The sequence below is a fragment of the Syngnathus scovelli genome, chromosome 12 (assembly GCF_024217435.2).
Source record: "Syngnathus scovelli strain Florida chromosome 12, RoL_Ssco_1.2, whole genome shotgun sequence".
Lineage (NCBI taxonomy): Eukaryota > Metazoa > Chordata > Actinopteri > Syngnathiformes > Syngnathidae > Syngnathus > Syngnathus scovelli.
In genome coordinates, this window is record NC_090858.1 from 12,100,681 (window position 1) to 12,125,809 (window position 25,129).

The window sequence follows — 25,129 nt, forward strand, 5'->3', positions numbered from 1 at the left end:
ACACTAAAACTCGTGCGTTTTTGTGACCACCAAAAGACGACACATTCTTCCGGGTTGCCCAGTTTTAAAGAAACACAATATGAATATTAAAGCATGCAAAATATTGTGAGATGATTGGTCGATGGCCATCTCCTCCCCGGTCCAGGTGTCGCTGAGGTCAGACAGTTGGGTTTTTCCCTCGAAGGCCGGTCTCATAGACGTGCTGTTGTTCTTGTTCCTAACCGACCTTGAGATGATCTCCTCCGGTACTCCCTATCCGGGCCTATTCCACAACACTTTGAAGAAAACAAGTTCATGCAGTTTGTCTGCACATTCCTCGCCCCCCACCAATCCACACGTGCACTCTAATACTAGATATTATATTAATATGATTATAAGTTTAACACAAACTTAAAAAATATGTTTGCAAACTCCCAAAAGCACATTTCCCTTTAGTCATTATAATAAGATAACAGACTCTACGAATTTAGTGTTTTTGTTCCTCCGTTGGAAAAAACCCAGCAACAACCGTGTCTTAGGTTCATTCTTCCCTGTTGAAAAGTGTCAAAACATGTTCAATTTGCCTAACCTGAAACCTTAATGCCTGTTTGAAACACCATCTCTGGTTTGGATCCCTAATTTGAAAACTGTCCCAAAGTCCTAATTTAAATCTCTACCTTCTTAGCCTATCAAATGAAATCCTGTACCTTTAATTTCCCTCATGATCATCATATCGACCTGCCTACCTATTTGAAAGCCCAACCTACGTTCTTAAGCTTAACCCTGTGTTGAAACCATAACCCTCATTTCACATCGAAATTGCATCAAAGTCAATCATCTGTCAAATAAATAAATAAATAAACAAATAAACAAATAAATAAATAAATAAATAAAACACAAAAAGTGGGAGTGACACTTTTGAAACTACTGTACAAAAGCTACATTGGCGGCGCCCGAGTCGATTAGCCTTATTGCACGCCGCTTTCCGTAATGGGCCGCGGCTCAGACCACTCCCTCCTCACCGCACACGCGCGCACACAGACACGCATGCTCTCTCTCGCTCTCTGTGTCGATCTTTCTTTGTTTGTTTGCACGAGCGTCGGACCGCAATGGAGCCCAGCAGCCCCAAGAAGATCCAGTTTGATGTCCCGCCACTGCAGGGGCACTTGGACCCTCAGGCCGCCGAACACGTGAGTGGGCCAAGCCACCATCAATGGGGCCTCTCTCTACTTGGAATGCGTGCGGGCGGTCATGCGGGCGCCACTCTCGTCAACAAGCCATTGCAGGCTCTTGAGTGTCAAATAACACTCGACCAAAAACACTTTTTAAAAGTGACAAATTTTGAAAATGGGTGGTGGATGCGTCAATGGCCAAGTTGTCCAGCGTGTCTTTCCCAGGAAGCGGCTTCCAACTGGTCATCACTTGCTGCTCCACAGGGATGAAGATGAGGAGGATGATGCCTAAATGACATCATGTGTTTGTCTTTGCGGGAGGCTGAACAAAATATCGTCTGTCCGAAATGTAAACATGAACGCAAAGTTCTTGTCTGCATTCAAGTGGAACAAATCTGATTTGAAATTTTCCGAGTGGCTTGCGATGCTTCATCAATACGCCACGCTTATAGTGGGCAAGTTGTTCAGCAAGTACACGCACAAAATTCTTTCTGTATATTCTACGTGTGTTCTACAATTTTACAATTTTCGTGATTTTACCTTGGTAATACTTTCTAAACATAGATTATATTTGACATTCACAATTATGGATATGGGTCGTAATTGCTTTTATTGCATTGGTATCAATATATCATAATTGTACCATTACTTTACGATTCCTTTTTTTCTCTTGCTGAAGAACAAAAGTCAATTGTAATAAAAAATAATATTCAAGATATTTACACAGTGCATGAATGTAATTAATATGACTGTTGTTGTCAGGCAGAATCAGTCTTTTGCATGCAGTTTAAATGATGGCAACAGGACTCGGTGGTAAACACTGACACATTGACTCATCAGCTTCTTGCTTCAGCATTTTTATTCACTTGAAAAAGTATTTTTCTCCACCCGACTTTCTGTTGACCTTCTTTCAACTCTTGCAATGTATTGAGTCATTCAAATAAACTTGCATGTGTGCTTTTGTCAGTAAATCTTTAGAGCATACAACTATTTTGAGAATGTTAATATACATATATTCCCACTGTGTGTCACTCTGAACCAATTTGTGTTGATCGTTTTATAGCGCAGTTAACATAAGTGTGTTTTTTCCATGTTGTTTTCTTCAGATACGTCGTAGACGACCGACGCCTGCAACTCTGCAAATATACAGACAACCAGGTAACACACACATGCGTGCACATGTGCACACACACACACACATACACTTACACACACACACATACACGCGCACATTGCCTAACTACAGGTAATTGGCGCTTTGGCAACACTGTTTGTGGCAAACAAGAACCTTTTGAATGTGAGCAGGACGGAGGGGGGGGGGGGCGTTGAGGGGTGGGGGGCTATAATGGGGCCTTTATTAGATTGGAGCTGCAGCATTTGGGAAGTGATGTCAGTTAGTGTGAAGACTGAACTGATGGATGCTGAGCATGCACGTATGTGTGCACACTCGTGTGTGTGCGCGTGCGTGTGTGTGACTGACTGATGGAGTGGCGGGCTGTGTTCCATTTTGTGAGCTCAGCTTGGCGAGTTTTCTCAAAGTGTCCAAACAGCATCAAGTGTACAACGGAGGAGTTCACAGAGTATAATGTAATGTCTAGTCTGTAAAGAGAGTCTGAAAAATCAACACAACCCTCTTCAAACACTTTTTTTTTTGCAGGTGGAAAAAAAAAGAAGCCTAAATGTGAAAACCTTTAAATGTGTACATCCCAATTTGGGGAAATAAAGGAGTGGTTAAAAATAAACAATTCAGATGAAGCTGTGGGGTGGTATTATGACTTGTTGTCAAATTGTCCACCCGTTTGTGGCAGAAAAAGACCCAACGACAAAGCGGTTCATAGAAGTCAAGCTAGGGTGAAGACAACATTAAAAATGGTGGAAGGGTGTGCTCAGCTGATGTCGGTTGCAGTTTAAATTATTTCACAGACCCATATAACGTTACATAAATTATACTATATAAAATAACTATTATATAAGCAACAATATTATCGAACCATCTGTGTCACTCCAAATCATTAAATCCATCGATCGTCCTTTATGTAAACAATGCCGGGTGTGCACTGCGCCGCTGACGTAGGACTCGTCTTCAGTTACAATTCAAATTATTCCACAGGCCCATATAATTATAAACAATAATTTTATCAAACAATCTCTTGTCACTCCAAGTCATTAAATCCCGTGATCGAATCCTTTGTCCTTTATGTAAACACCGCCGCGTGTGCGCCGCGCCACTGATGTCAGTTGCAGTTCAAATTACAGTAATCCCTTGCTACATCTCGGTTTGTTTATCGCGGTTTCACTACATCCTAGATTTTTTAATTTTGAAAATTTGTGAATACATTTTTTTAAAGTCGCTCCTGTGTATAAGTCGCCCCCCCACCCAAACAATGAAAGAAAATGCGACTTATAGTCCGAAAAATACGGTATTTTGCTTTGTTCTAATTAAAAAACAACAACAACAATGCCGTGTCTCTGTTTTGTGTCTCGTGCAGAAGCTGGAGATCAGAACAACGCCAGTGGAGGCTCTCAGGTTTGTACGCGTGCACATACGCACACAGTAGAATGTGGAATAAGGTTTTTGGTGTGTCCGCCCTTTGCAGTCTGTAGATGGCGCTCACAGGAAGCAAAGCACCTTGGCCCCGCCCACCATGAAAGGTAAACAGTTCATTGTAGAATATCAATCATAAATTGGAGTTAAGCTCCAATTCTGGAACACATCACGGTGGAAGATGGTTTGTGTGTCCGTGTCACAGTTCTGGAGTTCATGGTTCAGACTTTTGAAACTGAGAGTTCTATTTTTACAAGTGGCGCATAAATGTGTGCGGAGGTGCGCTCGACTGGAGTGTGGTAATTTTGCAGATGCACACGAGCTGGCTCATTCAAAAAAGGGCAGTCTGTGCTGTAGTAAGTGTGAACACAGCTGATTCAGCTTGACCGGGGAATTGCGAGTTGGTTTCCTTCCTTGTTGTATTTGTGATGCGGCATGTCCACAAAGAGATGAAAAACAACAACAAACTTGATGCACTGCCTTCTAACAGCCAGGCACAAAGTGAAGACCTTAAAAGCTTTTCTTCTATCGATTCACTGAGTGTGTGCGTGTATGCGCGCGCCAGCTTCTAAGTGCTTCACAAGCAGCGTCAGTATTTAAAGCGGAGCAGCAGAATTTCCCCCGTGCGGAATAAGGCTAAAATACTGCAGTGAATTGCAAAGTTGGATCAATGTAAAATTTCATGATTTCTGACCGTTGCGTGTGGAGTTTGCAGCACAGTGCGAGATTCAGCAAGCTATTACTTTTCAAACAGCATTGTGCACAATTAGTATTGCTTGGAGGGTTTCATTTGATTGCCATGTAAATTTAATGTAATTGAACTGCACATTTTTTTAATGTATGTAGATGCATTCTTTAATTTATCTATTTTAATTTCATTAAATTTAAATTGTATGTTCATAATGTATAATGTAGTTGCGTGTTTTAGTTGAATGCAAATTTTATTCAAATTCCTTTATTTTTGATTGCCGTTTACATTTAATTATATTTTGTTTTGTTTTACTTTGCAGATTTAATTTAATAGATTTATTTATGTATTTTCTGATTTTAATTCAAGTTCATCTCATTCAATATGAGAATTTATCACGCAAATTGGATTTTTATTACTTTTGAAGCAAGATTTCAATTGATACAAATTATTTTCTGTTACATTTAAATGCGAGTTGTAAAGTATGCATATTTAAATCATTGTTATTCAGTTGAATGTGACTTCTGTCTATTTTCATTTATTTTTAACTATAAGGTATATAATTTGTTGCAAATTATTTATGAAATGGTTTGGATGAAATCTAATTTAGTTTCAAGATTTTAACTGGACTTGATTGAATTGAATGGCAAACATATGGAGGCGCTGTTGTCGTTCTCAGACCTTCACGTGGGGGCGGAGCAACTGCCCGACTGCCAGCTGAATCCAATCACAGCGCAGCTCTATGCCGGTTCCTACCCGTGGACCAATCAGAACAGGCCAGAGGAAGCCAATGGGAACCCGACGGCCCTTTTAGCCAACCACGGAAGAGGCGTGGCGCAGAGCAACAGTTCAGGCGGTAAATTATTAATCATGGAATATTTGTTTTTGCACGGCAAACACTTTTTAAATTATACTGCAATCTGAAATGATTTTGAACATATTTAGCATTTTCTGATCATGCATGCAAGCATGTCTTCCTGGATCTTTTGCCCACAAAGTTGGAAGCACTCAAAATGTGCAACGAGGTATTCCAATACGTGTGCATTTCACAGTCGGCTTGAATGGAACCAACTCGACTAACTTCTGTTTCTTACGCATCTCTTTGCTTGGTCCTTTCGTCCTTCCATTTCCTCAGATGTGTCATGTGATTCGCATAAAGAAGTTTCCAGTCCCGACTCGGTCTCTCGGTAGCCGCCGCCGCCGCTGCTGCTGCACTTCCTCCAAGTAACGCTTCCTCTTCTCCTTCTCTTCCTCCTCATGTCCATGCTGCTGCATTAACGGCTTGACAAGAGCAACAGCTAGAACCCTGTACAATCAATCTCATGTAAGATGGCATTAATGCACGACATGGCTGTGAATAAAGAGCTATTATTATATGGCAGGTAGAAACATAGAACATATCTTGAATCATTAATTATTATGATTAATATTGTGGCTTTGTGGAATGAGATTTCTCAAATCCAGGGGGGGGGGAAGAGAATACATAACACATCTATGAGGTCATCACCCATTAATATTGACCCAACAATGATCACGGAAATATGACGTGGTGGTCATGTGAGCAGCCAATAAACGAGCACGGTGCCATTCTGTTGAGTTTGCGTCACTCTCCGTAATGCACATCTCTAAATAGACGATCAAAAGCCATTACCGGCAAAAACGTATCACTACTTTATGGATTAAAAGCGCTCTTCATGTTAGTTGTATTATACTGCCCTCTTATGGCCATTGTTTGCACACTAAAAGGAGCGAGCGCAATGTCAATGGCTATTAGCGCATGAAATTATGACGCAATTTGTAACGCTTTACTCCGTTCTTTACATTTCATTCTTTTTTGTTTAAAAGAAATACTTTACCAGCTCAGCTGGACACCACATCATTAAAATACGTGCTCCCTTAACATTTTGATTTTTCTTTCCGTCATCCAAGTCAATTGTGAAAAAGAATCGAAGCAACGAGTCCTTTGTTTGTTGACGTGTTTTATTGTATTGATTTTTTTTTTCAAAACCATTTAAAAATGCGTTTCATCACTAATTATTGAGCTGTTCGTTTTTGCAGGCAAGCTTGAATCTCCCCTACCTGAAGAAGAGGAGGGGGAGGACATCACGCAACAGACTGAATAGAGTGGGTGCGTGTGTTTGACTAATCGGAATAAAACATACGAGGACTGCAGCACTCTGGTGGGGGTGGCTGATCCTGCACACCCCCCTAACTGTAGTATGATCTAAATTAGCTCAGACCCCTAAATAAAAAGACATTTTCATGTCGGTTGTTATTTTTTTCCAAATTGGGCTTTAAAAAAGAACGTCTCGACCGGGTTTGGTCATGTGACATTGATTAGTCCTTCCAACGTGTGCTGCCAACGGCCAATCACTACACGAGCCAGATGAAGCGGTACGCTCAAACGTGGCCAACTCGCCAGGATCAAATGGACAGAATGGAGCAAAAAGCTCACTTCGCCCGAGGTTTTATTTTTTTTACACACGCGCGCACGTACGCACGGGTATCGAAGTCATGATGCCTGCAAACAAGACAGGCGGGTGTACCACTATAACATCAGCATTTTTTCATATAATATATATATATTCTTGTATTTAAATTTGTCATTTTGAGTGTGGTTTTCCAATAGCTGTGCTCATGGCGCCTGTTGTCAAGCATTTTCAGATAGGTGTTGAGACTTCTCCATTTTGAGGAAGTTGGGTCATTTTTTATTTTCCATGTTATATTTCGAGCAATGATCATATCCTACTGTTGATGAGCACATGAGGTTGACTTTTGATTTCCTGTCAAGTAGAGGTAAACGCTCAAGAAAGAGTCCACGGCAACTACTGACGCTCCTCGTGTACTGCAGTGAAGTGAGCTAAATTGACATTTTGAAATGACCTTCAAGTGTATTTGTTGCCCGGGAGACGACCGCAAAGCAAAGAACCAAAGTGCTCAGAGTCCATGCAGACAAATGAAGACATGTCCACTTGTACTTTATTAACCGTGATTGAGAGCAGTCTCTTTTTTTAAACTCCACTATGTTACAGAACGCATGATCCCGATCCCCCTTCCCTCCCTATCCCTCTTGCACGCAAACATCGTATGTAGTGTTGTTAGAATGATTGGCAAATTGAAAAAGTAAGAAAACGTAAAAACAGACCAGTTGAGTTCACATCAAAAACCTTTCTTTAAAAAAATAACAACCCACAAAGAGTTCATGTTACCACTAACTAGAAAAGAACAAAATCACCATGTTACAAGTGTACGCGTGCGTGTTTTTGCTATGAAATGTCACAAGGCGGCATAATGACCGGGCTGTCCGTGTAATAAATGAAATATGTCCACAAACAGCAAGCAAACGTTGGCCGCCCTCCTCGAGCAAAAATTAAAAACATCAAGGAAGGAAACCATCCAAATCCATCACCACCACATACAAGCCGTCAATTAGTTTAGTGTCAACGCAATATATATACTGTAAATTTATATATACTATTTATTTATATTTTTTGTCCTCGTATAACAAACAAACACTTGGGTTTGGTTTGTGTTGCCACGCTTATGGTCCCCATCGCATCAGCATGACATAATATTTAAAACAAAAAAAGGATTAAAAAGACAACAAATGTAGACTGATTCCCAACTAATCCAGCTCGTGTGTATGTGTCACATGTTGTTGGTCAGCCATCATTATGTACTTATTTACATCTTATGTGTGTGTGTTTATGTGCTAGCAGTACAGTCCAGTACAGTGAACCCGCGAACATTTGGTGTTTGGCAAATAGGTGTATTTGCACATTTTTGGTGGGAACTTTAGAAGAACTTAGCTATTTTTCCTGCTGCCATCAAGTGGGATGAGGAACTTCATTAAAACAAAATTAACGATTTGCCGCCATTTTGTGGCATTTGGGTGCTAAGGAACTTTGTTCAAGACGGTTGAGGTGCCGCTTTTTAGACAAAAATAGTGTTATGTGGCTGTTGTAGCAGCTCTATAAGCAATTCTTAATTCTTGGACAAAAGGAGAAGTCAAAGCACTGTTGTAAAAGGAGTGATTTGGCGGTATCTTGTGGCATTTCCAAACAGTTCTAAACCTTCACTGCTTGCTGCCACTAGTGAAAATCTGCAAGGAATTGCCCCCCCCCCTACTCACACACACAGGAAACTTTACAACTTCGTATAGATGCGCCATATCACTACTTTGACATTAGACAGAGGTTTAGTGCTATGGTGTGTGTGTGTGTGTGTGTGTGTGTGTATTTCAAGGTGAGGTCCCTACCGGTAGCATACGTGGATTTGCAGGCGGCAGAGAGGCGCAAGAACAGTGTCGTGTATGGAGGTGTCTGACATTTGCGTCTACTGAGGAAGCAGACGGCCAGAGTGGCTGGCTGGATGCGTGTGTGCGTGTTTATGCATTGGCGCTGATGCTCTGCTTGTAGACAGCGTGGTAGGCGTTACGCAGGAGCACATAAGGGAAGCAGGATTCCAGCAAGTCCATGGTCAGGAAGGGGGACTCCTGCACAATCTGACACAACGCACATTAGCAAAACAAAAAGTGAGTAATTTGTGGTTGATCACTTTTCTACTGCTATTTGATTTGATCCAAAATGTTCAAGTGCATCTATCAAAGGGCATTTCATTGCGCGACCTCATTGAACACGGAATAAATCTCACCATGTCCAGCAGCAGGTAAACCGACTCTCTGTTACGCGTCGTCATCTTGTCCGTCTCCTGGCCAATCTTCAGAAGGCTGGACGAGGCCAGCTGCAAGCAAGCAAGCAAGGAAGCAAACAAGCAAACAAACAAACAAACAAACAAACAAACAATAAAAAAAAAACACACACACACACACACAGCAGATTGATGTGAGCCGCAAACGCACAACCACTGGCTTCGTCCGCCGTATGGCGTGACAAAAACAATAATGTGTAGTATGGTGAAGCTTCTTACAGCCAGGAACTCTTTGAGGCGGTCCTCAATGCTTCCTTTGTGGATGGTGAAGAGTGCGGCGGCGATCTGGTTGATGGCTTTAGCCAGGCAGTGGATGTTGTTACAGTGGCCTGCAGGGGACAGCAAAGACACGCTTAGGACAGCCTAGCTTTTCTCTCTCTCTCTCTCTCTCTCTCTCTCTCTCTCTCTCTCTCTCTCTCTCTCTCTCTCTCTCTCTCTCTCTCTCGCTCTCGCTCTCTCTCTCTCTCGCTCTTTCTCTCTCTCTCGTGGCAAGATGAGGAAAATATGGTCGGTCCACAAAGGGAATAAAACATTATTTAGTGTCGTGCCAAATGGCTATTTGTTCAACGTCCCCCAAACGCGTTGAGTTAAAATGTAATTATTTATTTTCCAAGCCACTTATCCTTACACTCTTAAAACTGCCTGGTTACAAATTGGATCGACACAGGAACTTGTTTTGCAAAGAAACAAGCTAGTTTTGTCCAACCCAAAAAGTTGTGGTGTTTTGTCCCATAAAGTTGGGTCAAATTGACGCAACATCCTGGGTTGGTTAAATTTTTAACCCTAAATGGGTTGTTTTTAATCCAGCATTTTTAAAATAATGATAAAATAATACAGAAACCCTGTATGTATTATTTTTTCAACCATGTGATCTGTCAGTTGACTGATTTATTGAAAATAAACCTGAGTCCTTTTAGACAGGAAAAGCTGGAGGTCATTCAAGGATTTGCGCCCAAGCTAAAGGGAGATTTCAATACACAATGATCGTGTGTGATATGGAGAGGCGTTTCCGACACGCGACACCCGCACACTAACAATAGAGCCCATTACCAGTCATTATCCTCTTCCAACGGCCCTTATTAACAATGGCGCCTTTCATTTCAAGGTTGTTAGTGCCGCTGCCTTTCAATGAGTCTATCAAGAGGCTCTCGTGCTGAAGAATCAACTTTATCCAGTGCAGCCTTTTTGCAATAATCACCTTTAATTAGCGCCAGCGAGTGTTGTGACCTCAGCGTGGAGGTAAGCGGCGTAATGAAGCAATCGCGGCGACCGCTTCGCAGGCCTCGTGCCACTGGAGCAGTAAATGACATTTGCCGATGCGGCTTCTGCTGCAGTCGCAACACGGCGATATCTCGCTCTTCTTTTTGGGACAACACACGACAGGGACGTCCTTGAATATTTTCTTCCGCTCAAAAGCCACCTTCACTTGAGTGCTATTTTTTTTATCAAATCGGGAAAAGTCGAGTTCACTTCTGTAGCCTGACGCCACACAAATTGGCAACAACACATCATTTTGTGTCCCACGACTGATACTTGTATCCTACACGTTTGATATTTTCATCTAATTTAATGAACATCCATTTTTTTTAACTGTAGATACTTGAAGACAGGCAAAAATCGTAATCGTATTTGGGATCGAGTGATGTTAAAAAGTAAATTGTGATTATGGTAGTGGCCTGATTGGCCAGTCATCGTGTGTACCTTCAATGGCGGGGCTGTACTGTGACATCACATTGCTGGCCAGCGTAGGCAGAGAAACGGCCACAAACACCATCAGCAGACACGCAATCTTGTACTCCTCCTCTGGGCTGATGTTGTCTACAATAGTGGAAATGGTTTAGGGAGAGCCCGCATGGCTCTGTCAAAGTGCGTGCCTCTTACCACTCTTTTGCGAAGACAGCGCCACCACCAGGGCCGGGTCGATCTCGCAGGGCAAACCCGCGGCGGAAGATAGCTCATAGACATTCATGGCCACCTGAATAGGGACAAAAATGTTGCGGCACAAAGTCGAACCAAGCTCTTGGTGGCGGGTATACCTTCATGTCTGTCTCTCTGGGAATGTGGTCCTTGAAATCCTCCACCGAGCTGACCAAGAAGGGAATGTGGCATGATAACACCTGTGGAGGAGAACTATTAGAGGCACTTGAGCAGCACTTAACCATCATCACCATAAAAGCTTGGATGTAGATAAACATTATAACAATTTCTGTGGCTGGTAGCAGGTATGAGAATTGGTGTGTTGCAAGGAAAGATCGAGTGAATGATGAAGGAAAAAAAAGCCGCGTCAAGGTCACTGTTTGTGTCCCACAAGAAGCCGATGTGCTCTGTTTTTTGTTCAGAAACCAAGTCATGTTCAGCGTTTCATTGCTGCTGCAGAATGTCAGCTAGCATGACAAAGTTAATGTGCCAGTGAGTGTGTGCAGATTTTTGTCTTTCTTACATCTCTCAGTGCTTCCTGGGCCAAGGAGCGGAATGACAAGATGACTCCGATGATAGTCATCCTCTTTAGGACGCTGTCCACGGCTACAAAAAAAGTCATATGGCACAATGACAAGCAAACATTTTGAAAATGCCATTGTCATCTGCTTTATCTATAAACAGAGCTGGATTGTGATCGCTTAAAATCAAATTTGAGTTAAAAAATTGCCCCAAACTGTTAAATGCCTCCTTGATTGGGAAGAATGAAGAAAGCGATGCCTACAAGTAAGCTTCTTGAAGAGCGCCGCCATGTGATCGGGTTTGTCAAAGCTGGTCCTCATCTGGGTCAACACATCTATATTCTCCATCACCAATTTCTGCACGCACAAACACACGTTGATGGCTCACGCAATGCTCGGGATGGTGAGGCCGCGCGGTGCTCCTACCTTGAGCTCGGCCACCTGCGAGGAGATGTGCCACATGAGGCTCTCGCTGAGGAACTTCATGCCATATGGCCCCAGCAGCTCAGACAGGGAGCGCATCTCTGGCAGGGAGCACAAGGACAGTCGCTGATTGTGTTTTTATTTTTTTACCTTTTAGTGGAGAGGACGCGTGGGCGAGAGTACCTGAGATGTCAGAGTATTCCTCAGCATTGAAGGTCAGCTCGTTCTCTGTGGGCAGATTGACAAAGGCCTTCATGGCGGGAAAGTACGCGATGTGTCCGTTGCTGACCTGCCGGAGCAATGTCTCCAGGTACCTACGTCACAGTTTAAACACTGGCATTAAGGTCAGTCGGTTGCCGTGACAACACCATAAATTTATGTTGTGTCAAGAGCAGGCGCCGCCGCCATCGTGGGGCAACGGCGAGAGCCACACCAGTTGGTGTACAGGCTGGTGATGGTGGGCTCGCCGTGGCTGTCCAGGTGCTGCGTCTGCTGCAGCAGGACGTTGTTGAAGACCCGCGTGATGTCGATGGTGACGTAGTTCTCGATGGACTGCAGCACCGTCATGTAGGCCCGCACACTGGTCAGCAGCTCACTGGGCTTGGCGATCTCCTGAGTGGCCTGGTTGTACATGGTCATGCCCACGATGGACCTGCAAACAGTTGATTCAGGTGACATGTGGCGCTGGGACTTTCTTCTTTGCCGTCGGGTTTCAAAGAAGTCCCACTTCATCTCAAGCAAATCCCAATTTGGGTAATTCATGTCTAACTAATTCATGTTTGTAGCGCCTCCCCCGCCTGTGGTACATCCTTACTTGGTAAAGCGGATCTCCAGATGGGAGGTGAGGTACTCTCTCGGCGTGAAGGTGTGCTCCCACACCGCCAAGTTGGGAACATAGTTGATGGAGAAGCAGAGTTCCGAGAGCGCCGTGTGCAATTTGTCCAGACTGGAGAAGGAAGAAGAGCACAATGCAGGTTAGGAAGCATGAAAGCCTCTGGCGCCATTGCGGGCGGCTGGTTGGGGGTTTACTTGGTGACCAGTAGTCGGGTCTTCCTCATGCTCTCCACTCCGGGTTTCTCTCGTTCCGGCTCGCCCTTTTTTCCCGTGGCCTTTTTGCTCTTTTTGTTAACGGCCTGGCTGATGGTCTTTGCGCAGTGTTTGGGAAGCAGCTGCGGGCAAAGGGGAAGAACTAACAGAGGGTCGCTCCAACAGATGGAACACGATCGCCGGGTCGAGCGCGGCGATTTGATATGGCATTGCATGTCAACTTAATGACAAAAGAAGCCCAACCATCCATCACGTGACGGAACTGAAGCGGAATGATTCTGTAGGTCGGTGAAAATGAACGATGGCCTTCCTACCTGGTCGCTGAGGGTGCACTGTTCAGTGCAGATATCTGTGATGAGGTTTCGCGCTTGTTTGGCCATCTCATCTAGAAACATGTTGCACAGCGACAGGCTGCGGTCCCCTATGTGGTGCCGCTGCAGGGAGAGGGAGCAGATAGCATGACGGGGACAGATGCAAAACGCCACACTCAGCATATTGTGATCGTGTGTGCGTGCCTGCGCTCGCTCACCTCCTCGGGACAAAGCTCGTGAGTGCAAGACATGAAGTGTGTGCAAAGCAGAGGGAAGCAAATGGAGTGGCGGCTCTGCGATGGAAGCTCCAAGCACTGCTGGAACATCTTCTCAAACGCACGGCTGTAGAAACTGCACGCCGCCGCACGCACCGTTTTAAAATCATGGACGGAAGAGGAAAAAAAAAAAGGGGGGGGGGGGTGGCGTCATGTCTCATAGTGTAACAGTAGTCATCGGTTGGCTGTTCGAGCTTACCAGAATATGGAGAGGTCAGAGGTCTCCACCAGCATCTCGACCAGCGAGTCCACCATTTTAGTGTGGAAGATGATAGTGTTCATCATTTTGCCCAGCTCTTTGTGGTCGGCAATACCGAGACTGGCCTTGGACACACTGGTGTAAGCCTGCGCAGAGCAAACATGGTTCACAAAAGCAGCCAGGACTGTATTCAGACAATGAGAGAAAGGAGCACTTTCAAACCTGCAGTCGAAACCAGTCGAGCCTCATGCCTCTGAAGTCAAACACCTCGCCGTCCTCAACTGCAAAGCGCAATTGACAGCGTCCGTCAGTTCTCGGCAAAAGGTGGCACGTTCCACCATGGGCGCTTCCGCGGAACTTACCTTGTTTGACGCTGAGTGAGGTCATCGTGTTGACGAAAGACGACATGATAATGGACTCATCCTCCGGACACACGGACAGGTTCTGGCGGACAAAACACACGAGTCTGGTTACAACCGCAGTGACCGATTCAGTTCAGCCGTTGCGTCAACGGCCAAAAGAGAGTCGAACACAAATACAAATTGAAAGAATTACACAACATTAACAAAATTACATTATGCTTAAATTTAGCAAAATAAAAAGAATCAATTAAAAATACTTTCAAATAATAACTCAATGAAATTAAGTGTCTGAAATCTGTCTTGACTTTTCAAAAGTGAAATACGGCCAAAATGTAGCCATGGATTGAAAAACTGGAAGGCCACCTTTTGAACAGTTTGAACGCAAATGTGCCATGATGGCGGCACTTTTGTAAAAATCACCTGCACCAGCTCGTTGAGTACAACGGCGTCAAAGCCGGACAAGTACTGCACGTAGTAACGCTGCATGACGGGGCCGTACTTCCTCACGTGGGCTCGCAGCTCCTCCATGTAGAAGATGAGCTCCGCAATGTGTCTGGCGCACAACGTGCAAAATTCATCAGGTCAGAGCGGACGCGCGTGCCCGGGCCAGACCTTTAGAGCGCGTGCATACTTGTCGATGAAATCGTCCGTGCTTTTCTTCTGGATGTTGTCGGCGTGCCGGAGCAACCAGATGATCTCGTCTCGGGCGAACGACAATGCCATGAAGACAAATAAGGCCTAAATGGAAAGCGTAGATGTCGGTCAGCAACTCTTCAAAGCGCGTGCGTGTTGAAAATTGTTTCACGGTGCCACCTTTGGACCCAGCAGGCCCGGCTGGTCCGCCAAAACGGTGGCCAGCTCCTTGAGGGCGGACCGAAGGAACTTGCGGCGCTCTCGGTGCATGGAGCCTCTGTGGAGTTGGGCAGACAGAAGGAGGAAGTCAGCGTTGACACTTTGAGGACAATCCTCACCAGACACCAAAGTGAGGAAGTGACAGCCACGGCGGCAAGAACCAGAACAACCATCAAAGTGGATTAAGTACAGAGGATGAAATGTGGGCAAGCCAAAGAGGGGGGAAAAAAGGAAGGCGAGACGTCTGAGTCGGAATCCCCGAGGGAGATGAGCGGGTCGCAAGCGCATAAAAGGAAAACAAGAAATCAGTTTGGCAAGTCGACGACGCGACGGCAGCCGGGGATGGAGCACGCTCGCTCGCTCGTACGTACGCGTGAGACAGGGCCTGTTCCTTGCATTCTCTGATGTCATTGATGCGCTTGTTGTACCTGGAAAACACAAATTGGGGCGGGTGGACGCGCTTCGTTCAATGGATGCTGGAAAAAAGGACTGTATTTGAGATTTTCTTTTCAAACTCATTTGTACCCTCGGATGTTGACAAAAAGGTCCTCGGCGGCCTTGTGGATGTGGAAGACTTCGTCCCTGAAGAGGCAAAGACAGGTGGAACTCTGCAGTGCCAGCTTCCACAGTGACAACGCTCCCGCGTCGCTGTTCAGCACCGCGTGACACAGAATGAAACCGACTGAAAACAAGAAAGTCAATCAGAAAGCTCCGTCGGAAACACAGACACCTCGCTTCGCCACTCACAAACTATCCACTTCTCCATCGCGTCCAGGGACAAGTATTCGCAGGGCATCTGCAGAGAGCCAGAGACAAAGACTTTGAGTTGATCTGGTCATGAACTTGTTAGCGAGGAAGGTGACGGCGAGTCGCCACTCACGGTATCTGACTGTGCGGGGTTGAGCATGGTGGACGGAGCCGAGATGAGCGAGAGCAGCTGGGCGTTCCTCCACTGGTCGGCAGAAAGATTCCTTCTGGGGTAGACCATCTGAAGGCTGGTCAGAGCGTCGGACAGAGACTGTGCAAAGAGGCACATACTCATTAGCAGTCGTATGTGTGCAGATGTATGCATTTTCTTTGTGTATATGTTGTTTGTTTTTTTTGCCCGTTTGTGGTGCAGCTTGCCGTCTCGTGCGTCCGCCTTCCGCGAGCGGCGGCGTGCTGTAAATACTGAGCGACCTGCATTCAGGCGCACATCGTCAATACAAGTTGCCGTATTTTGATTTCCGTACAATGCTAGCGAATGAATTGCTAGCATCTGCGTTAGCCGACACGCGATGCACTTATGGTTTGAAGAATTCCCTTTGCATTCTGGATCTTGTTTTGTAATGTGTTTTAACAAGTATTATTTGACCGGAAAAGCAAAGTGTTGTGTCTTTTTTTGAAAAATATTTGATGGGGGGGGGAAAAAAAAACATTGATCACAATGACATTATTGGCATTTGATATGGGTTAGTTCTCCAAAGCAAGTCCCTGCACTTGTACTCAATCTGGCGCTTCTTGACTGTAGTGTGGCATTGATTGATCTCGATTGACTGATTGGGTCCAAAAACACCTTTGATTATCTCTTAGCTGTTTATCTTTAACAGGTACAGAAGGGCTCACTATGTTATATTTCTTTTTTTTTCAGGCCCATAGCTCTACTCCGACTGCAAACATGCTAACGTGCAATGAGCGTCGATGGACTACCTTCCCGTGGGGGACAAATTCTTCCATCAGCTTCTTCAGAGGGTTCTCATAATCCACAATCATCTGGCCCAGCCTGGGGTACTCGCGGTCACTGCGACACACAAACACAAACGCAGAGACACAGGCATACACGTCAGAAGTCACCTGACTCGATGGGCGTAAAGTCTGAGTGTGTTTTGCTCACCTGGCGCCGTGCGTCATCTCGTGAGCGTAGTTGTACAGGCCGATGATAGCTTTCCTCTCCTCGATGCGTGACAGTATGATCATGAGTGTTGTGTATGTCACCGCCAGGTCTAGGTAGTTCTTGGTCAGGTCGAAGTTCACCGTCTTGACAGCAAACATAACGGTCCCGTCACGCGCCACAAACAACAAACTCTCATGACGAGCGGGCTTACAATGTCAAAGAAGACTTGGCAGGCATCAATGGTGTTGAGCAGCTCACACACATGGTCCTATTGATGCACACAAAACGTTGGTGAAACACCTTATTCTCAAAATGTCACCGGTAGCACTTCTAACCTTAAATTCCATGACATCCACAAAGGTGAAGTAGTAGAGAGCCAAGTTCTTCAGGATCTCCGACTTCTCCTTCTGCAGCTGCGCCAACTGTTGCTGTGACATCACAAAAGAGTCTTGACATTACAATGCCAAACTAGAATGCAGACCACAACTCATTTTAGTTGGGGGCGGGGCTCATTTTCTAGTAAGCAAACCTGGTAAATGTAAGGAGCTCTTAAAATGCACACTTTGAAAGGGACATCAACAGTAAGTCAGGTCAATTAGCCTGCCGGTACGCGCACTGTAACGCGGCTGGTAGACGCACTAGACTACGGAACATAAAAAATATAGAATGTGGCCAGCCGAGCAAAACAAACAGACAAAAAATAGCCTCAGAACGTGTGCAAAGAAACCACTGCAGTGTTACAAAACTCAAATGAAATACACAAACTTACCAAAAAGCACAAGTCCGGAATAAGCCAGGATTAGCATGCAAAACAAATACACACACAAACAGAAAAGAACATAAGAGACCATTTGTGCACATTTATGATATTAAATCAAGCTGTTAGCCAAAAACATGCCGCAAGCTAATGAAACATTTGGCGTCATGACTCCACGCACACGCAGAAACATACACACGCACACACACGCGCACACACGCGCGCACACGCACGCACGCACACACACACACACACACACACACACACACACACACACACACACACACACACACACACACACACACACACACACACACACACACACACACACACACACACACACACACACACACACAGTTTTTGTTTTACTCGTGCACTTCAGAGTAAATGTCGCATTTCCATCCCAACACGGGTTTTACTACTCCTTCACACACAAAAAACAACAACCATAAAACGTCTTCTAAAAAACACAAAGTAAAGTGGCGATCTTCTCCAAAGATCTGGACTGACGACTTTGGAGATAATAACAGTTTGACATAATGCCCATTTCAGGATCCATATCCAATCAAGCTGCAGGCCCACTCACGTTGTTGTTGCGCGTCTCCACCGCAGGAAACTTCCTGACAATGAACTTGACGGCAGACTCCAGGTTCTTGTCCACCAGGTAGGAGGGCTTGGCCTTGGGGTCTCCGCATGCCTACAGAGAAGACACACGAGTTGGCGAGTGTAGAAGCAAAAAATAATGCTTGGAGAAAAAAAAAGACCATGCTAGTAGCCGGCTTCCTCAAAAAGTGGCCATCAGTGGTTGAGTACCCACTTTGCAAAAGTGAAAAGTCCATCTGTGCTTTTCATGTTTCAAATTTACGGCACCACTTTCCCACCACTGCAGCTACAACTTGAAAAGAGCTTCGTTATTGAAGAAGAAAGTCACCACAGTTCAATGGGAAAAATTTTATGTCAAAATGAACTAAATGTGGATTTTCATGATTAAAGTTAACTTCCTTAGCTGATTAGCCTCCACACCAACGGGTGGCGCTGGGTGTGATGGTAGTCAGCGAGAAGACGTCTGAGTGGCGGGAAGCGACGGAGCTCATGCATCATGGTGGCGTAGTTGTGAATGGTGAGGAAGCTGCAGTTCATGCATGTGCCATCCACTGAAAACTTCCTTGACTGAGTAGTAGTAATGAGAGTCATAGTGGTTACCATAGTAGCTAGATTGTGCCACATTAATGCCAAAATAATACATTACTTCAAGCGGCATAACGATACAAAACTTAACACCCACAGTAAATCCTGAAGTTTTTTCCGTATTCAAGATCCAAGCACCAAACACTGATTCACCGTTGCAAAACGTAAGCGCAAGCCAACCCAACAAGAAACGAGCTGTTAAGATGGGACACTTCAAGTCTACTTGACCACAGCACAAGCGAAATTATTCTCAAGGCCAGACTGCGTCGCTGATATACAACCACCAAAACGCCGTGCCAATGTCATATCAAAGTGAGGGCGCCGAGTAAACTGCTCTCCTTTCTCTGTTCCAATGATTTCGCAATGCTCCGACAGCTGATTTGGTTGAAGTCCAATTTGACAACACGTACATGGTTTGGATGCAATGTCGCGGCACGGGAGCTTCTCACATGCATTTAGAGTCGGCGGCGTGGACGTTCCGCATTTGCCGAGGCTCAGCGTCATGGTTGTGCAGTCGGGTGTTAGAACATGCAAGGGCTCCAATCGCTCAACCGAGGAACATCTTCATGTCTGCAGCTAACAAGTTTGTAGTTGATTTCACATCAAGTGGACTCAACTACGACTGCAGGATTTTGCTGACATGAAGCGCCACAGAGCAGAAAGCTGCCTGGCTGAATGAATGAAGGGATGATGGATGGATGGGTGGATGGATGGAGGAAAGGTAGGAGGGAGGGAGGGAACAGCGCAGTCAATGGAAGGACGGCGTGGCGATGACTGGGCGTGGTGGGGGAGGAGTGTGGAAGTGGCTGCCAGGACACCGGAACAGAACGACATCTTGCCTTCTCCAGCAGCTACCGCCGGCTTTCTGGAAAGGGTCGAATTGCGAGCGCATCTCAGCTATCATCGGCTTTTCAGCTGTTCCGTAAACCGCGTTAGAATTGGTTTGATTTTTTGGTGACATTTTAAGGAAGTGTTGTATTCTTGTCCATTTGGGATCCCCAAGCTCGTGCTTGACTGCACTATCTGTGACTTTGAGTATGTATGGCTTCAACCGGCCTGGTGAGCGATGTGTGTCAGGCAACAAAAGTAGATTTGTGAGCTCAGGTTGATGGCTGAATGCTAACCAGCTAACCTTTAGCCAGTCCGCGCAACGATGAGTTCCCATACGTCAGAAGTGGCCGTAAAAGTATGTTAATTACGAGCATTTTTGTTATGGTTTCTGTGTGTCTGATGTTGACAACTAGAGGGATAGGTTCCACGGGTGGTAGGCTGCATGAAATTAGCTAACACCGATCCATCGATACCTTGCGTTGGAGACCGTTGACGTGCAGTTATGGTATCTGAATTACAGTAGTTGTGCTTTGCAGTGGAGCATTATTGTCACATGGAATTATTTGAGCTGTTTTATTTCATCATATGAACATTAGAAACAAGCTAATTGGCAAAAAGCTGCTTTTATGGGCACTCAAAACGTGTTAGCTTGCTGGCTGAATGCAACAATTACTTTAACGATGTAGTGAAATCATCAAAGTGTAATTGCACAGTGAGAACAATAGCTCCTGTTCATATTGTGTATGATTACATTCATGGCCTTTGTAAACTATTTACATAATCCAGCAACACTGTTTGGTATTAATCAAGAAGAGAAAATGTAACACACAGAATCTAAAAATGGACTCATCATCAATCTGCATTACACACGGGTTGACTGACTTGTCATTTTTTTATCCATCACATGTAACGTAAGCGAATTTGGTTCTTAGAGTGCTTGTGAAGTAGCCCACATTGGTTAATTGAAACATGAAGAAGCGCAGAGGACCAACAGATGAGTGGCCAGTAGGGGAGGAAGGAGAGAAGGGTGGGACCAGGAAGGAGTCAAAGGGTGGGTGAGGTGGATTAAGAGGGAGGTTCATCGGTGGAAGGTGATAAACTTTGCAAACCTTCCAAACTTGTCCTTGCTGCATAGGAGAAGGGGGAAGCATTGGAACAGAGAGAAGAAGAGAAGAAATCAAAACCACCCACACGCACATACGCACGCACACACGCATGCATTGTGTTACACACGTGTTGCTACATTGTTATCCACAGCACATTAAAAAGGCCACACGAGCATGCTGTCGCCGCATAACACTGGCCTAACGCACGCTGACTCGCCGCTGACACACTGAGTAGCATCCCTACCTTCAAACTCGGCGGGGAACTAACACGTCCATTTTGAGTGCCCACCACGGTGGCCGACTAATATGGCCAATACTCCACGCAAACACAAAGTTAGGCCCGTGTGCTTTTCCCCCCACATTTTTGGGGGAAGACTGTTGCCTAGTAACTGGCAGACTGCAATTATTCCTCCGTGGCGACGGCCACTCGGCCGCTGCTAATGTCCTCCTATAGCTTTGGAGCTGCATCAACAATTGCAGCGGCAGCCTTCTTCACAAACTCTCTTCAAGGGCTGCAGCTATTTAGTATTTTTACAAAACAAGTTCTGCTTTAGCAAATACAATACCATGCGCATGTAAGGTGCGATGATTATTTTTGTCCACTCAGGGTCGTCACCCACACATTCTACTGTTGCATCTGTGACTTTGAGTGTGTCTGGCTTTAACAAGAAAGTCTCGGGCCCAGAGAATGATGTGGGTGACAGCAAATGAGAGTGTCAAGTTGGCTCGCTGTTTACTGCGTCCTGAGTTGTGGCCAAAAGGGAGCATGATGAAACATTCTACCTCGTACAGGTAGGCTACGTGAAATTAGCCAAAGTTACCTTGCGTTGGACATGTAGATGTGCTGCTGTGGTAAGTGCACTTTATCTTGCTTCTTAAGTGTAATAAAAGGTGAAATGGTTGGACATTCACTCTCTGTCTTTTATGGACTTTTTCTTCTGACTTACAGCATTATGCCAACCTATTTTGACAGAGCAGATTGTAGGACTGCAACAAGTAGGAACATGATCTCGGCAAAGTTTTGAGGCAGAGTCTTCAATAGCATTAGTTGAGAAGAAAGATGAATAATTGGAGATGCTATTTTGTAGAGACTTCCAATTTCAACTTTAGTTCTGCCTTACATTTAGAGGATAACTTGTGTGTGATTGTTGCCAGTAAGCCCCCAACTCCCCCTGAGGCCATCAGATCTGCCAGAGGGTGGGCAGGCTCCATATTCCGGAACATTCATGGAAGTACATTTAGTTGATCCCAGAACAGTTGGAAAGTAACAAAGCACACAACACTGGGGTGGTAGTGGCGTAGGGGGCTCCGTTGCACAACACAATCCATCACAACAAAAACAACAACAGCAATTGAAATGTAAAACGTCTGGAAAACATCAAATTGAACTCTAATCACCCTACCACGACGGCCATTAATTCACCGTTATGTTTATGAATGCCTTTCACAGACAGAATCAAACAACCAATTTTGTAACTTGTGATTTTATTTACCAATAAGGACACTTGTAATAATTAATCCAGTGCTCTGCTGTCCAATTTTCTTGAAATAGACTGATGGTTCGAAAAACTTTAAGACATTATAAAGGAAAAGCTCAAGCAGTTGAGGGTGAACATGCTGATAATAAAAATAAAATAAAATGGCCATGCTAGGAGGGGACAAACAGGACGGCTTTCAACAAAATCAAGTCAGAAGCAATGTAGCTCATTGTGTGGACACACACTAAGCAAGGTTCTCTGTTCTCATTAATGTGACCGTTCCTTGTTGTGCGGAGTGTGAATGGTGTTAAAAGAAAGATCAGTGTGGGCGTTCAGATGGGTCAGTTTGACACACAAAGTGGGCGTAGATGTGATCGACCAAACTGTGGTGGCAATGGTTCACTGGCACACAATCCCTGTTGGTACTTCTAGCAACTTAATAATTACATTGGCTCCTCTTTTGTACAACTTTGGATGATTGGCTAACTCCACTCTCCCTTTCGGTCATAAACAATACAAGCCGTCACTGGTTGGACTTCTCTTGTCTGCACAAAGTAGCCTTCAAGACCTAACGCCAACTAACAAGTCATGAGGAATACGACCACATCCGGATTATATATTTTTTAAAACACAGGGGAGGAGGGCACAACAGTACAACTATGATGACATAACATGGCCTGCCTTCCAACAAATACTCAACAAAGAGCACTTTGCTTACTTTAAAGATTAGGTAGAGAATCACACATGCACCCTATCACAAGACCAAGCCATGCAAATATCTCTACTCACCAAACATTTATATTTAAACTCAGATACAAGAGTCGTACGAGCTTTCATAAGGACAATAATGACTGCTATCTTATGTTTATTCCACTGATTGTAGTAGCAACGTGACATCTTTGTGAAATTCTCAAAAACACCATTGTAGTAGCAACGTGACATCTTTGTGAAATTCTCCAAAACACCAAAAAAAAGAATCAGCACTTCAAACACCTCCATAACCACAACAGCAACAAAATGCTTTCCGCTTCCTTACTCCGTACAAAAGCACTTTTCATTTCGGGAGTCTCAATGTGATTTAAGACGTGAAAGCAAGTTTACTGTCCAAAAAGTTGTAAAAAGTACTAAAAGTAGATGTCTTTCTGATTTTGGAGTAACATTGTGGTGAGTGAATAAAATACTGTAGTACCCTGACTATTGCTGACGTACAGGACCTATTTTACTGCTCTTTTCACAAAGAAAGTTTCATTTATGAAATGTTTTCACCAAAACTTGTCAGATAATTGGAGGAGGAATTCCCCAAGGAAAAAATGCCTAGAAATGGTCGTGGAGATATGTGAAGAGAAATCATCAGTCATTCTGTTTTATCAAGGCCAGAATTTCTACAGGCGATATTGCATAAAAATGCTCCCCAAAAGCCTCCCCATCACGGACAAAAATTTCTCCAGAAGTCATTGTTTGATTCTCAAATATCTTGGTATGCTAAATGTTGTACAGAGGCCAAGATCTACCAGAGTCAAATTTCTTGTTTGGCATGCTCAAACTTGGCAAATAAAAATTTCTATTCTATTCTTTATGTGGCCATTCCAACCAAACCCAGCATTTTAGGTGAATCTTGTCACGTTGCTATTTAAGAGCTGTTTTTAAATTTTGCATTTGTATAGTGTAAGAAACAAATCAACCAAATTGAAGCTTGAGAAAACTTTGATTTTTAGATACAACTCTTGCATTGGATCTCATTGGAGTTTGCATAAAATCACGACAGACGGTAATGAAATAGTTTATTATAAAAAAGTGTAAAATATGTTTATGTGTTTGTTATTAAGGTGGATTTGTGTGAATTTACACTTGCCTCAAAGGGTCATTTTGTAATTTTGTTACAACAACAAAAAGTATGTTTAATTGCTACATTAATGTGAGCGCTCAACGCTGTTAAGCTGAATTGACAGCAGGCAGTCTGACGGGCTGCGGCCGCGCTTGAGCTCTCCCTTCAGGCTTCTCGCCGTCGTGAGTTAGGCGGATCCCGGCTCGTTAGTTTAGCCTAGCCTAGCTTAGCCGACACCCTCCGCCATTATCCCAATAACAAGCGAAGCGACGCTAGCTCGGCACTAGGCCCCGACGTTTTTAGTTAGAAGACCGGGCATGGCTATTCAATAATCTCCGTCGTCGCTCTTTAGCTGACTGATTACACAATGTATATTTGAACACCCATGATGAATAAACGCCTCAAATCCGCCGTGAATTCCCTTTTGGGCGCAAGGGACCAACATTACCGCAAGCTAACGCTGTTAGCCGTAACCGTGCCCATCGTCAGCCTCCATCATAGCAAATTGGGGCCAATTCTCCGTTATGAGCGAATCCACAACGCTTATTATATGGAAAAAGACGAAAAGTTGCTAAACATGTCGAGACTTTCCATACAATGCGAGCTAATAAACCATTCATACACTGACGTGCGTCAATACGTGCGACACCGGCTTTTGGGTACACATGTTCGTCTACATTCAAGCTTGCCCGTGTGCTTAGTGTCCGCATTTAATATGTGAGCGTGCGAACCTTTTTGATATTGTAAACACGGGTCAGCATCCCGATGCCTCTGTCGTTGAGGATGGTGAGTTTTTCGGCCAGCTTCTGCTGGCTGGGCTGGATTACTCCCCGAGACATCTTGGAGCTCCTCGATCTCCACAAATCAGTCGAGAAATGGAGGGAAAAAAACACGTATACAAAATCACAAATGTCCACACTCTCGGCTAGTCTATTGGTGGCGTTTGTGTAGGAATTAGATTTGGGCCATGATCAAATAGCCGAGGACAGCAGCAGCTTCCTGTACTCCACCCACCGTCGCTCCAGCCGCTCGCCGTGTTTTTTTTTTTTTTTTTTTTCCTCGGTCACTGG

The 25,129-nt window shown here is 44.6% G+C and overlaps 2 protein-coding genes across 9 annotated transcripts; one reads left to right on the forward strand and one right to left on the reverse strand.

Annotated features, from left to right (window-relative positions):
* Positions 1-440: 440 nt before the first annotated feature.
* On the forward strand, positions 441-6,647 carry LOC125978136 (protein phosphatase 1 regulatory subunit 1C). Of its 5 annotated transcripts, none has more exons than XR_007484867.1 (8): positions 441-1,169; positions 2,258-2,309; positions 3,641-3,678; positions 3,749-3,803; positions 5,064-5,240; positions 5,330-5,409; positions 5,520-5,708; positions 6,443-6,647. XR_007484867.1 is itself a non-coding variant. In XM_049735218.1 (8 exons), exons 1-8 carry the CDS (start codon positions 1,089-1,091, stop codon positions 6,450-6,452), a joined length of 582 nt encoding a protein of 193 aa, XP_049591175.1. In that variant the 5' UTR covers positions 441-1,088; the 3' UTR covers positions 6,453-6,647. The 5 variants fall into 5 exon arrangements, 4 of the variants coding, with proteins under 4 accessions (XP_049591175.1, XP_049591178.1, XP_049591176.1 ...); XM_049735218.1 differs by having other exon boundaries at positions 5,520-5,608; XM_049735221.1 differs by lacking the exon at positions 5,330-5,409 and having other exon boundaries at positions 5,520-5,608.
* A 699-nt stretch (positions 6,648-7,346) lies between these two features.
* nckap1 (NCK-associated protein 1) lies at positions 7,347-25,092 on the reverse strand. Of its 4 annotated transcripts, none has more exons than XM_049735116.2 (32): positions 24,791-25,092; positions 20,760-20,777; positions 18,218-18,328; positions 17,210-17,296; positions 17,086-17,142; positions 16,875-17,017; positions 16,691-16,781; positions 15,882-16,019; positions 15,749-15,797; positions 15,527-15,683; positions 15,373-15,429; positions 14,963-15,059; positions 14,781-14,887; positions 14,570-14,702; positions 14,150-14,231; positions 14,010-14,068; positions 13,788-13,933; positions 13,532-13,664; positions 13,317-13,436; positions 12,985-13,124; positions 12,770-12,901; positions 12,389-12,607; positions 12,139-12,269; positions 11,959-12,056; positions 11,796-11,889; positions 11,535-11,617; positions 11,131-11,211; positions 10,976-11,069; positions 10,796-10,912; positions 9,314-9,423; positions 9,038-9,127; positions 7,347-8,888 (listed from the first exon to the last, which is right to left on the reverse strand). In XM_049735116.2, exons 1-32 carry the CDS (start codon positions 24,896-24,898, stop codon positions 8,772-8,774), a joined length of 3,399 nt encoding a protein of 1,132 aa, XP_049591073.1. In that variant the 5' UTR covers positions 24,899-25,092; the 3' UTR covers positions 7,347-8,771. The 4 variants fall into 4 exon arrangements, with proteins under 4 accessions (XP_049591073.1, XP_049591072.1, XP_049591075.1 ...); XM_049735115.2 differs by having other exon boundaries at positions 17,210-17,302; XM_049735118.2 differs by lacking the exon at positions 20,760-20,777.
* Positions 25,093-25,129: the final 37 nt, after the last annotated feature.